This window comes from Sphaeramia orbicularis, chromosome 7, assembly GCF_902148855.1.
Source record: "Sphaeramia orbicularis chromosome 7, fSphaOr1.1, whole genome shotgun sequence".
NCBI classification, from domain to species: Eukaryota; Metazoa; Chordata; class Actinopteri; order Kurtiformes; family Apogonidae; genus Sphaeramia; species Sphaeramia orbicularis.
In genome coordinates, this window is record NC_043963.1 from 48,412,626 (window position 1) to 48,425,887 (window position 13,262).

Here is a 13,262-nt window from a genome sequence, read left to right on the forward strand (position 1 = left end):
ACTGCCCTCAAGATGTCCTTGAGCCACTCTTTAGTTTGCTTTCCATCTTACATTTTATTGTGCCATTTGTTGACTCGTACTTTGTAAGTTTTAATCTGTGCTGTGTTTTGAGATGCAGAATGCTCCGTATACATCCAGTAAAGTTGTGACTGCAGCAGTGTCCCTGCTTTACACACTTAACCAGCCCTTGTGCTTATACTCAATAACAGAACACCTTCCCCTCTCAGTGGCAAACAAAAAGAGAGCAGCCCAAAAGCACAGCGGTGCACAGTGTTTGCACCCAGTCATTTGGAAAATACAATTATTCTCCTTCCCCTCGGCTGTGAAATTGCTGTAGAACCGCTGTTAAACACGCCGCCGTCATAATCACTGATAAGAGATGCATGGGGCCGGGTCTCCTCTGCCAATACAATATGCAAACGACGCCCTGCCGTTCACCCATCTTGTTATGGAGTGATATTAGAGTCGGTAAAGACAGTTAGGAAAGGCAGCAGATGTGACAGACAGCCCCCCCCCCCCGAAGATTTTTGCTGCTGTGAACAATGTAATTTCCTGACAGTGGAAAAGTCTTATCTTATCTTTTATCTTATCTTATATCTTATCTTAAGTTGATATACTTAACGCCATTAAAAATGCACAGTCCAAACATGTGGTGTAATTTCCAGAAAGTGATTTGCTCAGGTGCCTGTTTTGTATATGTTGCTCACAATATGAGTAACACAGTTAACAGCTGAATTTTTTTCATTCCCAAAGCACGCGACGTCAGCGTTTGGACTAATCCCTTAATGTTGGACATTGAGTTGAATCTCTTGTACAGAGTCACGCTTGACTGGTAAGTTTAGGTGTGGTCAATAGCCTATATAAAGGTAGCAAAGAAAACACAGAAATGTTTTTTCCAGGTCAAAATGCCACAACTTATGATACAACAGAGAGAACGTGCCATTGTCATGTTACGAGCAGGTCTGAGCCGTGGTGAAGTCGCTCGCCGTCTGCGCTGTCATCGCAGTACAATCAGTCGTCTGAGTACCAGATTGGTGCTAGATCGGATCGGATCAGATCCCTCAGGACAGGCTCGTGAGGCTTGTCAGTTCCATGCGTCGTCGCTGCACTGCTTGTTTGGAAGCCAGAGGTAGACACAGCCGACATTGAATGATGACACTTTCAATTCCTGAGTACCTGTATTCAGTGACTGAATAAGCGTGTTAAGTTTATCACAATTTGACCACAATTCATTCTCTAATGACCAATGCTTCCCTCTTTAATGTGAAGGTAACCCCAAACCAATTAATTTAATATATCTCCAAATATACATATTATTCTGACCCCTGCATTTTTAATGGCACTAAGTATATGAGTAGTTGCTGGAGTTTACCTCAGGATGTGCAAAAAGTCCTAGACATATCCACATAAGCTGAATATTTATCTGAAGGCTCTATGAGTAGAAGAACATACAGCAGTAAGACACACAAAGAGGAGGCACAAACAGGAAGAATTGTAGGGTATATCCCCAAGCTAAGGCTGATTTTACACTTTAAATCCTTTGAGGCATTGCAAATAGGCTAATGGTGCATATTTTTAGGGCGTTTGGCTTCAACAAATAAGTGAGAAGAGAAAAAAGACAAACAGAAGTAGGAGTTGCTCTGGGAGTTAACATCTGTAAGATGAAGTTAATGTCCAGGTAGTTAGCATGTTAGCTGTTTAGACTGACTGCAAAAAAGTCACATTTAAAATCTTAGCCACACAAACTGGGTAAGTTGTATACACTGTCTAAGTGATAATGTGTATTTATTTTGAGAGTTTATGACTCAAACATAAAAATTTCAACTAGGATGAAGGAAACAAAAAAACGATAAGCATAAGGTGATGAAGTTGCCTGGTAACTGTAAACTTCCAAGCTAAATCTAAACTCAATAAGATTAGTGTATTAGCTGTTAAGGCTGAATAATAAGCCATATTTTAAAAATTATTACATATTTTCACAGTCTGGTATGTTCTTGATTTGCGAAATTTTCTTTGAAATTGACAAATATTTTACAGTGCATATAATTTATGGCATGATTCAGTGTGGATCTAAACCTTCTTTAAGTTACCGTTGATTCTGTGCATGTATTAGTTCCTATAGTGCACAGCGGTAGGGATGGGCAGGACAGAACTATGCTTCTCTATTAAAGCCTCTGGAAAACTGATTGCACTGTGGCCTTCTGCCAATGATATTAACTACAAGTTAGTTTAATGAAAATTCAAAACATTTATGTTTTTGGGTTTGGATGAATTCTGCTACATCTTTATATTAGCTACTATCAACAAAGGTAACAATCTGTTGACTCTGTGAGTTGCCATGGATAAATGTTTGTCTTGTGATGTTGTAGCTAATGGATGCTTGATGATGACACTTTGATTTGTGCGGTTTTACTACTCCAGAGGCTTTAATATGTTAACGGCAACAGACGAGCTGAACAGTAGCTACCAAGGCAACTCAACATTACTGTCAAAGTCACAAAAGCAATGAAAGGGACACTCAGGGGATTCAGAACTGCATTATAATGGTTTATACGTTTACAAAGACACATAAAGAATGACTTCAGTCTCTAAACTGACAGCCTGATGGGGAATCATCAGGATTATTTTCACAGATGAGTCACAGGAGACAAGCCTAACCATAAGGAGAAACACTGCGATCCAACTGAGATTTCATCTTTGACCTTGGGGGGGAAAAACATAAGAGGCGTTGTGCAGTAACACTTTTCTTGTGGAGATTTCAACAGAAATTTTAGTCTTTGTGAACAGACATGGTTTAACGTGGATGTTTATAATTAGACTTTTGATTATGAGCATATCCTAGTGTCCATGATGCTTTAAAACAAATACAAACTAAACTATTACCTACAGGAGCTCAACATCTTTTACACAGTATGAATGATTTCACTGTAACGTTAGTAGTATATAGTGCAGTCTTTAATTTGCAACCAAACTACTATTCCACAAATACAAAACACACAGGCTTCTGTAAATAGTGGCAGTAAAAGTGAGTTCAGCCTCATAGCAGTGTTGTTAACAAAATATTGACATTGTTGTATATTCTGTTGCATGACAGTGCCATCAGCTTCACTCTGTACAAGGACAAATTCTTCAAATAATGTCTGGGTTCAATTAAATTATGTGCGGTTACTGCAGCAACAACCGCTGTCATCTTACCAAATGTACAGCGCAAGGTTCAGTCCGTAAGTGCATAATGTCTGAGTCATACTGCAATAAATATAGAACAAAAACATCAGCAAGATAGAACTGGGATAGAAATGCCATGTAAAGATGTGCAAAAACTACCATTCAGGACAAATGCAATGATTCAGGATGAGATATGAACATTTCAACTGCTCAAACTGAGAGGTTTTAGTCAGTGATTTGTGCAAAAAGCCCCAATCTTATAGATATTTGAAATCTGCTTTTTTTTTTTTTTTTTTTTTGACAGTGTGACGTGTGCTAAGAAAAGAAACCATAAAGATTCATATCAGCCTAAAAATAGTAGATAAACTGAGTTAAAGTGGGTCACCTCCTCACTACGTCTCTGCAGAACATCCTCTGTGCATTAGTTGTTAAAATGCATGACTAAATGGGTATGTTTTAAAGCGGAACAGGAGCACAGATACACAGTGGTGCGAAAGACGGGGAGAATAATCCAGTAGGTTTGTTTGTGTACACAGCTCTATCATAATACACCTCCACACAGCGTCACAAAGAAAAAGCAGCAGTGGGCTGAGAGCTGTGTGAGCTCAGGGAGGCTGCCGAGAGATCCAGCAGTGGGTGGGTTCACACAAATACAGAACAAGAAGCAGGTCTGAGGATTTTCTCTGTGCAAAAGAAGCTGCACAGGTTTGTCGTCTCCATCTGTGAATCTGTGCAACAGTAACCAAGCGAAGGCATGAGATTCATGTGCACAGACGGTTTTCAACAAGCTGCTGTTGCCAATCTCAGTCACTAAACCGTGACATTAATCAAATAAACCAAACACGAAATCAGGATTTTATGAACAAATGTTTTTATTAGAAAATATTTAACATGTAAACCCTCAAACAAACACAAGCAGGTAAAAGAGGAGAGTAATTAGATTTGTGGATCTCTGCAGCGTCTGTCCATATTTATCCCACAGTGTTCAACAGCACAGAGTGGGGGAAAAAAAAAACACCAGTGGATGTGAGAAGCCTCAGCCCGGTGTCGGCAACGTCCACCCACAAAAGCATCTGTTTCTACTCTGATGTTAATACGTACAGCCTTGACTCATGACTTTGGACTCATTCTGTGACAGTACAGACGGCCACAATAGATGAAAACTGACACATTTGGGGAAAGGTGTTATTTGGGTTTTTTGCTTGTTTTTCTTTCCCACCGTTACACACACAAAAAAATAGTACACAAGAGCCAATATGGGTAATATTCAGAAAAATTCCAAAATTAAATTTATGACAAGAAAAACTCACAAACTGATGGAAAAAACAGTGTGAATGTTGAGAGATTATAGTTGTACATTTATGATTAAAAAAAAAATCTGAATCATCTGATATTATTTGTTCATAAGTTGAGAAAAAAACAACAGAATATTATCAAAGATCAAGTCGTGAATTTGTAGGAAAAACTCAAATTCCTAACTTTATAGGACAAACCTCAGGCTTTCTCAGAATTTAATGTTATAAATTCACAAGACAAAGTTCAGACATTAAGGAAAAGAAATGCATTATTTCCTAATTATGAGGAAAAACAAATATTAACAAATTATGGAAAAAATGCATTTATGGGTATTCTTTGAAATAATAAAGGCAGACATTTGTATGAAAAGACTCAGAATTTCTCCAAGATTATAGTCGCAAATTTTACAAGGAAAAAAAAATCCGAAAAATCAGGAAGAAGTCATATGACTAAAAGAATACAGACATGAGGTGGTTGTTTAGATGATGAAGATAACAGTTGAACATGTTTTGTGTCATTCAGAAGAAATTGTAACTGACGTATCCCTGTCCGCCATCGTATCTAATTTTAGCAGTAAAGTGGAACCAGATTTCCCACAATGTAAAACTATTCTACGATTGTTTTCATCTCACACAGTTTAAACATTAACTATCTGCGGTTGGAACAGGACGACACCTGATGAGGGGAAACGGTTGGAAAAGCACTGAAATCTCCAAAGACACTCTCATACAGCTGCTGTTTGGATTTTGTGCCCAGGACGAGTCCAAAATCACAATCAAGGCTTTTCAACGCTCATCGTTAAAGGGAAAAAAGAAATTAGAAACTGTCCACGAGGTCCATGATCCTTTTGCGCTCGGCCTCCTTGAACTCCTCCGTCTTCCCGTCTCCGATGCTCTCGGCGTATTCTGAACGAAACAAAGAGTCAAAGGGTTAGTTTTACCTACAACCCACAGACGTTCAGACAATCCAACCATGAAAAAATACACAAATACTTCATGACTGCACTTCAGGAGAGTTTTCACATTACTATTTATTATTTCTGACAAGTTTGACATTTACTCCCTACTCTTCTCTGTCTTGTTTTTAGTCTTTTCTATCTGTTTTTGGTGTTTTTTCTTTAATGTGATCAAATCCTGCTGTACAGAGAGAGAGAAACTACTTTTATTACTTTTGTCTTTTTTGTCTCCCTTCTGCACTGGCATACTGCAATTGTACTTTTTATGTAAATATGTATATAGCCTACAGAGTTTTATTACAATTATACTATCATTTTTTTGTGTTGTTTGTTTTTTGCACTTTATCCTGTTGCTGCCTTAACCAGTGAATTTCTCTACTGTGGGAACAAGTTTGTTCACTCGTTTGTTCCTTTGTTCCATCCATCACAAATAGTTAAAAACCACAGCTTCAGCTCAGGACTAAAAAACAGCCTAAAAATTTACAAGCAGCAAAGGTTTGACCTTTACTATGAAAATGACTGAAATCATTCAGCCCTAGATGACACTGATAAAAACAGGGAGAACTTAATGGAAGTTTACGAACGGATACCCCTCTCTAATATACTAACACTACTATTTAAAAGGGCATCCATCCATCCATCCATCCATCCATCCATCCATCCATCCAATCTTCAGTTTCAAAGAAGTCAAAGGGTATATAGGGAAAATAAAAGATAATATATTATCTTTTATTTTCCCTTTTAAAGTTGCACACTGTACAACAATAGTGTACTGAGTCATGCGAAAATAATGATAATAAAAATAATAACTAGAAGCACTCGGAGAGCGCAGACCTCCGCCAAGGCTGATCAGTGGCCCCCCCCCGTGGGCCCCCCCACCCCCGATCACCACCAAAATTTAATCATTTCTTCCTTATCCCATTTCCAACAAACCCTGAAAATTTCATCCAAATCTGTCCATAACTTTTTGAGTTATGTTGCACACTAACGGACAGACAAACAAACAAACAGACAAACAAACAAACAAACCCTGGCAAAAACATAACCTCCTTGGCGGAGGTAATAATTAAAAAAAAAAAAAAATAAAATAATAGACTTTTCAAGCCACCCAAAGCATTTTACATTATTGATCCATTATTCATTCGTTTTCACGTTCATACTCTGATGGTGCTAAACTACGTTTGTATCCACAGTTGCCCTGGGGCAGGCTGACGGAAGCCTGGCTGCCAGTTCATGCCTTTGACTATCACCAAACATTCACACACATTCATCCACCAGTGTGAGTGACACTGGAGGCTCGGTGGGTGAAGTGTCTTGCCCAAGGACACAACGGCACATGACTGGGACAGACATGAAAATATGACGACAATATGAAGTAGTTACAGTTGCAATATGATGTGTGTGAGTTGACACTGCATGTGCTACTTGGTCTGTGACTGTTTCTGAAATGATCTGTCGTGCATAAATGAATAAATATACATACACTGACACCTATCTGAAAACAACCTGGGCACAAACTAAAAGAAGCAGCTACTAAGAGACCTTTCAGTACAGTACATCTCTAAACTAACTTCCCAGGATGCACTGCATGTCCTGTGGCTGTAAACAGAGCTGTGTTCAGGTGTGCTGTGCAGAGACCGACTAAATCAGCATGAGCGCCTGCTTCACTGTGAGCATTTGAGGCTGTTTTCTTCATTTCGAGCGTCTGACTCCCACACGAGGCCTTTGAGACCGTCCGACGCTCGATTTGTGAGTCTAATGTGCAGAAGAAGAAAAGTTGCAGCTGCTGTATCCCCGGCGGAGTCCGGGCGCTCTCTCCGTCTCTCAGCCTCTGAGGCAGGGATTACACATTAAACCCAGGGATGTTGAGACAGAAGATGAAAAAGACCAGTCCTCTCTGGGAGACGGTGCACGGGCATGAAAATGAAGGGGCTTTCCTGACAAGAGCCTGTAGGCTTAGACAGGACCCAACATGGCTGCCGTCACACACCGGGGACATGTTTGGTTTAGGTTTGTCTTTTGGGACAACAGTTATTAGATTGTACATAAAGGATCGTAACAGGCATAATGGACGTGGGGATGGAGGCCCAGATGCTGATGAGTACTCAGGGTTCCTACAATTTAAATTTAAGACTTTTTTTAGACCTTTTTAAATCTACTTAGAACAGAATTTAATGCCCATTTCACAGCCTATTTCACGGCCGTACTGGCAAAAATTTGTGACTCCTAGAATTTAGGAAAATGTATTTATTTGCTCCAACGCCTTGATTCCAACCATTCCGAGTTATTTCTCACTGGAGCTGCAAAGTTAGCAATAATTGGTTCCTAATTTCAATATAAATTGTCAGGTTGGAACGGGTGGAACCGAGTAGACGAACGTTATTTTCTTTGCAGTTTGGACATTTAACAGACACATTTAAACCATTTATGGCAGTATATGGGAACATAACTCAAGACTTATGGTATCGAATTTAATACCTTCTAATGACCTTTTAAGGTATTAGATGGAGATTTGTAAATTCAAGACTTTTAAGACTTTTTCTGACCCTGCGGGAACCCTGGTACTTGTTTTTCACCTTAGACAGTATTTTTTCAATTATTTCTAACTTGCAACATGGGACTAAGCTCCTGGAATGAGGTGACAGCACAGTCTGACAGTTAGCAGGTCTGAGTTAAAACTGAAATGTCTCTAACAGTCCCCCGTTGGAAATGGAATATATTAGTCACTAAATCCCCAGGAACAGAAGTGGACTCTGCTGTCCTTCACATAAACCTAATGCTAGTTCAGGGCTGACGCTGGTGGAATTGGACGTTACACACAGGTCTGTACACGTCCATTATTTGACCAGACATGTGCTAACTAGAAACACAAATAAAATGGTGATTTCATAACCATGCTGAAGCTCTTACTTGTCATATAATTTGGATTAAGAACTTTAACAACACAACTTTTCTCGACTCACAGCTCAACTGTAGTTGTGGTAAATAAGTTTAGAGCTGAAATGATTAATTGATTAATTGGCTCGAATTGATTTAAAAAATTATTGGAATACAAATTTCCTAAATTTCCCTAATTCCCTAATTTAAACATTAGTTCCATCTTTTTTTTCAGTTGTATCTTAGTTTCATCTTAAGTTGTTAGTTGGATCCAAATGTGTTGAAGATTGCAGTGCACATATTGTTTGTAGTTGTCATTGGTCTTGTTTGTTGTTTATATCTATAGGTATTTTTATATATACACCTTTAAAGTGTTGTTGTTAGTTCTATATAGATTTTTTTTTAATATATTCTTTTACTTTTATACGTTTTGTGGTTGTTTCAGATGGTTCTGGAATAAAGGAAACGTCTCATTTTCAGACATGTCTGTTTCACATTTTTACTATTTTTTTCACCTATTCAAATAATCGTTTTATGAAATCGAAGAAAATAATCAATAGACTAATCAATTACTAAAAATAATCAATAACTGCAGCTCTAAATAAAAGTTGCACTAACTACACTAACTTAACTATAAGTTACACTTTTCTTTGCAAAAAGATGTAAACTACTGGTTTCATAATGGTAGCTCAAACACCAATATGGAACATCACCGCTGGCTGTGCCTCCTTCTTATTCATGGTCTATGATAAATGTTATATTAAATGGGACCAGCGATAAAATGACACTATTTATCAAAACTGCAGAAACTGATTTGAATCAAGGGACTGACAAACTGTGGCAAGTTGTGAGAAATAATTGTATGACACTGAAACAATGTGATATGATCCAGATAAAACTAACATCAGGTTTTGATTTCCATTGATCAGCTCAGGTAGCGAGTATGTAACTACAGTCTACTCTTGTTAAACCGCCCGCCGTTATACCGCCATTTTCGCTCACCGCCCACCAAAACCATTGCACAAAAATCCCCAATGCATTATTCCATTAGCTACCGCCATTTCCGCCTATCGCCATCCGCCAGCCCAGTTCCATGCACAAACAACACTTATACCATTGATTTCCCGACCGTTATACCGCCAGCGTGATTGCCATCGAATACACATAAATTTTAACAATGCACTGAAACAAACGCGCCAGACGCTGATCGCGACAAGCTACGAGTAGGTCTACGGAACGGCCACCGTTCATTTATCGCAGAACACTCAGTAGGTCAGGATGTCGGGAAGAGGACGTGGGATTAAGCCAAAGCCTCAAGATGATGGGGTGTCATTTCCCGACACGGTATAATAATGCTTAAAATGTTTCCCCACTTTAAATGATCCCTTACAACATAACAGAATCAAGATTTATTTAGAAACGCAATTAGAACGGGTTAACGGAGGCAGCATAGACATCATATAGTAAAGACATGCACATTATGGACGCAACCCGTTGTAACGCCATTTTCGCTATACCGCCAATTTGGCCGTGAACGGAAGTTGGCGGTATAACTAGAGTAGACTGTATATGAAACACTGCAGCTAAACCACAATAATGAAACACTCAAAAAAAAAAAAAAACATTTTTATGGTCTTTTTCCCATTTTCTGCAAACTTGTTCACATTTGGAAGCCCCCTGCAGGACCCCTGTCTGGACGGATGTGGGGCTGAGATTATTTTACATAGAAGATCTACAGCTTCAGCGGGAACTCAAAGTGACATCACCAGGGTTGGAATCCGGTCCCCTGAGGTGTGACTGCTATCAAACTAAAAATAGATCTATGGCAACAGTATTTTGCATTTTGACATTGACTGGCAAAAGCAGGTAAGAAGACACGGAGAGAGTGATTCAACAGAAACATGAAAAGCTGCCTCCTCTTTCATCGCCGGCCTGTCATTGTGCTTATGTGAGCGAGTTTCTGTGTCTAGAAATGGCGGTGCAGTCAGCCACACAGACAGAAAGGTCAGAGAATCAGCGACTCTTCAACTCTCTGCAGAACCTTTTCTTTGGCATGCTGGTAAGGCTCTCCTCCTGTCACCACGGCAACGCAGCAGAGGACAATACAGTACTGAGCATCGCCATTACTCAGGTCAGTGACTGGGACTGATCTGCCGCCAGTACAAGGAGAATAATTTCCAGGAGCATTCAAGGATATGGATACGCCGGAGGACTTCATGTGTGATTACGGCTGCAGCTGAGATACCAACAGTCATCTGAAACACCCGTAACAGCGTCATGAGACACTGTTGAGGTTACGGATCGAAGCCTACAGACCTAGTGTTGATTGAGTCAATCAAAGCTCTGATGATTCGCTGATGGGTCTTAATGTGCATCTTGAGCATAAATGAATCTTTACGACTTTTTAAAAGTAACTCAGGAGTTGAAGCAGCATTCAGGTGTCATTCAATCAAATATAGAAATAAAGTGTAAAAAATAAAAGATGAGTCCAGGGTTTTTCAGGAATGCTGTCAAAAAATGTCTACAGGACTACAAATTTCCAAATACATACAGACGAGCAAGACGTGATGGAAAACACTAACATCACTATACAACCAAACATCAACACTCAAGAGGTGGCTCTGATTCATTAACTTTCAAATTTTACATGGCATGCTTGGTCACTGTCCACTAGGTACTCTACAAAATGCTGGTGCTGAAATCAAGGTGCAGTAAACACTAGGATATAAGCAAATATGAAGAACCAAAGTTCATGTTCCATGTAAACACCAAATCCCAAACGCTGGCCTCAAAACTGGGATACTGCAGCACATGCACGGACAGTCAGTGTAACTGCAGAACACTCTTGTAACTGGCCCATGGATCTTTCAGGACATTTGTCATTTGTTTGCTGGGTACATTTATATAGCATTAGTCAGAGTGGAACTTCATAATGGCTGAACAACGAAAGCAATCTGAACAACCACAAACTACTAATGGGTTAGACTCAAGACTGTGTGGATGAAGTTAAAGATGAACAGCACTTAAAAACACTAACCACCATCCTAAAAACAGAGCGAGACTGCACAAACCTTCGCACAGCTGCCACCACAACTTAGCTTTCAACATCTATCTCAAGTATCTCCATCCACACAAGAATGTAAAACTGACCCCAAACAAACCCTCATTTATGGTGGACTTTAAACCCTGAATGCTGTGGATGCTGCAGCAGATGTAGAAGCTTTAGTGTGTCAGTCAAGTGGAGCAGTAACACCGAGTTCAATTGTTTTGGCTGTTGTCAACTTACTGATTTTGAGCCAGAAGTGACCATATTTGAACAAAAAGGTAGAGCTGAGGAAGAGCAAGGGTTGATGGGTAAGGTCATGCTAAATGATAGCTTACTGCAACTGTATAGCAGTTATATGCAATAGTAAGTTTTATTAAACACCGGCATAACAAAAAAATGACTTGATTGTCTTGTTAGTGCAACTTATAAAAGTAGTGTGTGACTTTCACCACGTTTTTTTTTTTTTTCAAATTTGTAAAACCCGGGTGATCACCTAATTATCACTAATCCATTAGTTTTTCCACACTTACACACCTGAATTACTTCCCTCATGGTGAACAACTTTGAAGATGACTCCATCATAAACACAGTCCGCTTGTTTACATAACAAACCGAAACGAAAACCTTTTGGAAATTTTGTCACAAAGTGCATTGTGGGAATGGGAATTCCACACAGCAGCAATTTCGCTGTCTCTTCATCAGTGCTGAACCGAAATGTTGCCTTTATCTCCATCCACCGACTATAGTCATTCTTTAAAACAACACTGGTGGACTGGAGAATTTTACGTTGTAGTGATCCGGCTCGTTTTCTTGCCGAATCTGTGAGAAACTGCTTTTTTTTGGTCGCTGCGTGGAATTCCCATTCCCACAATGCTCTTCACAACAAGATTTCCAAAAAGGCCTGAGTGACGTTTTGGTTTGTTATGTAAACAAGTGAACTGCGTTTATGATGGAGTCATCTTCGAAGTTGTTCACCGTGAGGGAAGTGAGGAGAGCATCTGCCGGTAACACATGTCAATCAAAGTGTTGCACAGCAGCCATAAATGTCTTGAGTTAGCATTAAAATCTTAAAAATGGAGCAACAATTTAAAGATGAACCACCTCATGTATGAAGCATGCATACGCATGAAAATGTGGCGTACAAAATGTTCTGCAATGGGAAATTTGAAGAGAATAATTTACAGAAATGGTAGAACTTTTCGAAAAGCAACCAAGTTGGTGAAAACTACCAACATACTTACGACAACTAGCGTTCTCAATATCAACATTAGTAATACCTCCTCTGTCACTGCCATGTTGATAATTATAGACTATAGACTTGGTATTTGACCAGTATGTTAATTCAGAGTGGCGCCCCCTGGTGGATTGATCGGCAAACGCTAACTCCAATGCAATGGATGCATGGAAGTATAAAGGCAGTGCCACTTGACAACGTTTCAAACTGACATAATTATTCACACGTGTAAAGTGAGCATAAATGGGCCTTTAGTTACACTCTACCACACCATGTTTTTTCTTTTATTACTTAAACCAGAGGAAAGATCACCAAATAAAATCTACCTCTGATACAAGGACATCAATTACACATTTGGTGAAATTCTTCTTCTTTAACATTGCTGATGTATTGGCCATTGTTATTGGAACAAAAGGGGAAAAGATGACATGTATATCTACTGATTTGCATAGTTATTAATAGGTGAAAATGAGGTGGTGCAAGTGACATGTGCAGCTGCATGCAATTCCAAGTCCATTGGATGTATGAAGGAAATGTGCACAGGAACAAGCAAATGCACAGATTCATACATATAAAAACTGAGTGTACGGACTTTCCAAGTTTCTGGAGCATGCCATCTTTCAGTATGAAAGCTGCACATTGTTTTTTGTACATGAGGCCCCAGGTGACCCCCCCCCAGAGTATAAAGC

General features: G+C 39.3%; 1 protein-coding gene across 1 annotated transcript in view; it reads right to left on the bottom strand.

Annotated features, from left to right (window-relative positions):
• Positions 1 to 4,013: 4,013 nt before the first annotated feature.
• ctnnbl1 (catenin, beta like 1) overlaps positions 4,014 to 13,262 on the bottom strand; it is a 111,837-nt gene continuing 102,588 nt past the window's right edge. Inside the window, exon 16 of the mRNA XM_030139487.1 lies at positions 4,014 to 5,366. Coding sequence (XP_029995347.1) covers positions 5,278 to 5,366 — 89 coding nt within the window. The 3' untranslated portion in view covers positions 4,014 to 5,277. The remainder of the gene's footprint in view (positions 5,367 to 13,262) is intronic.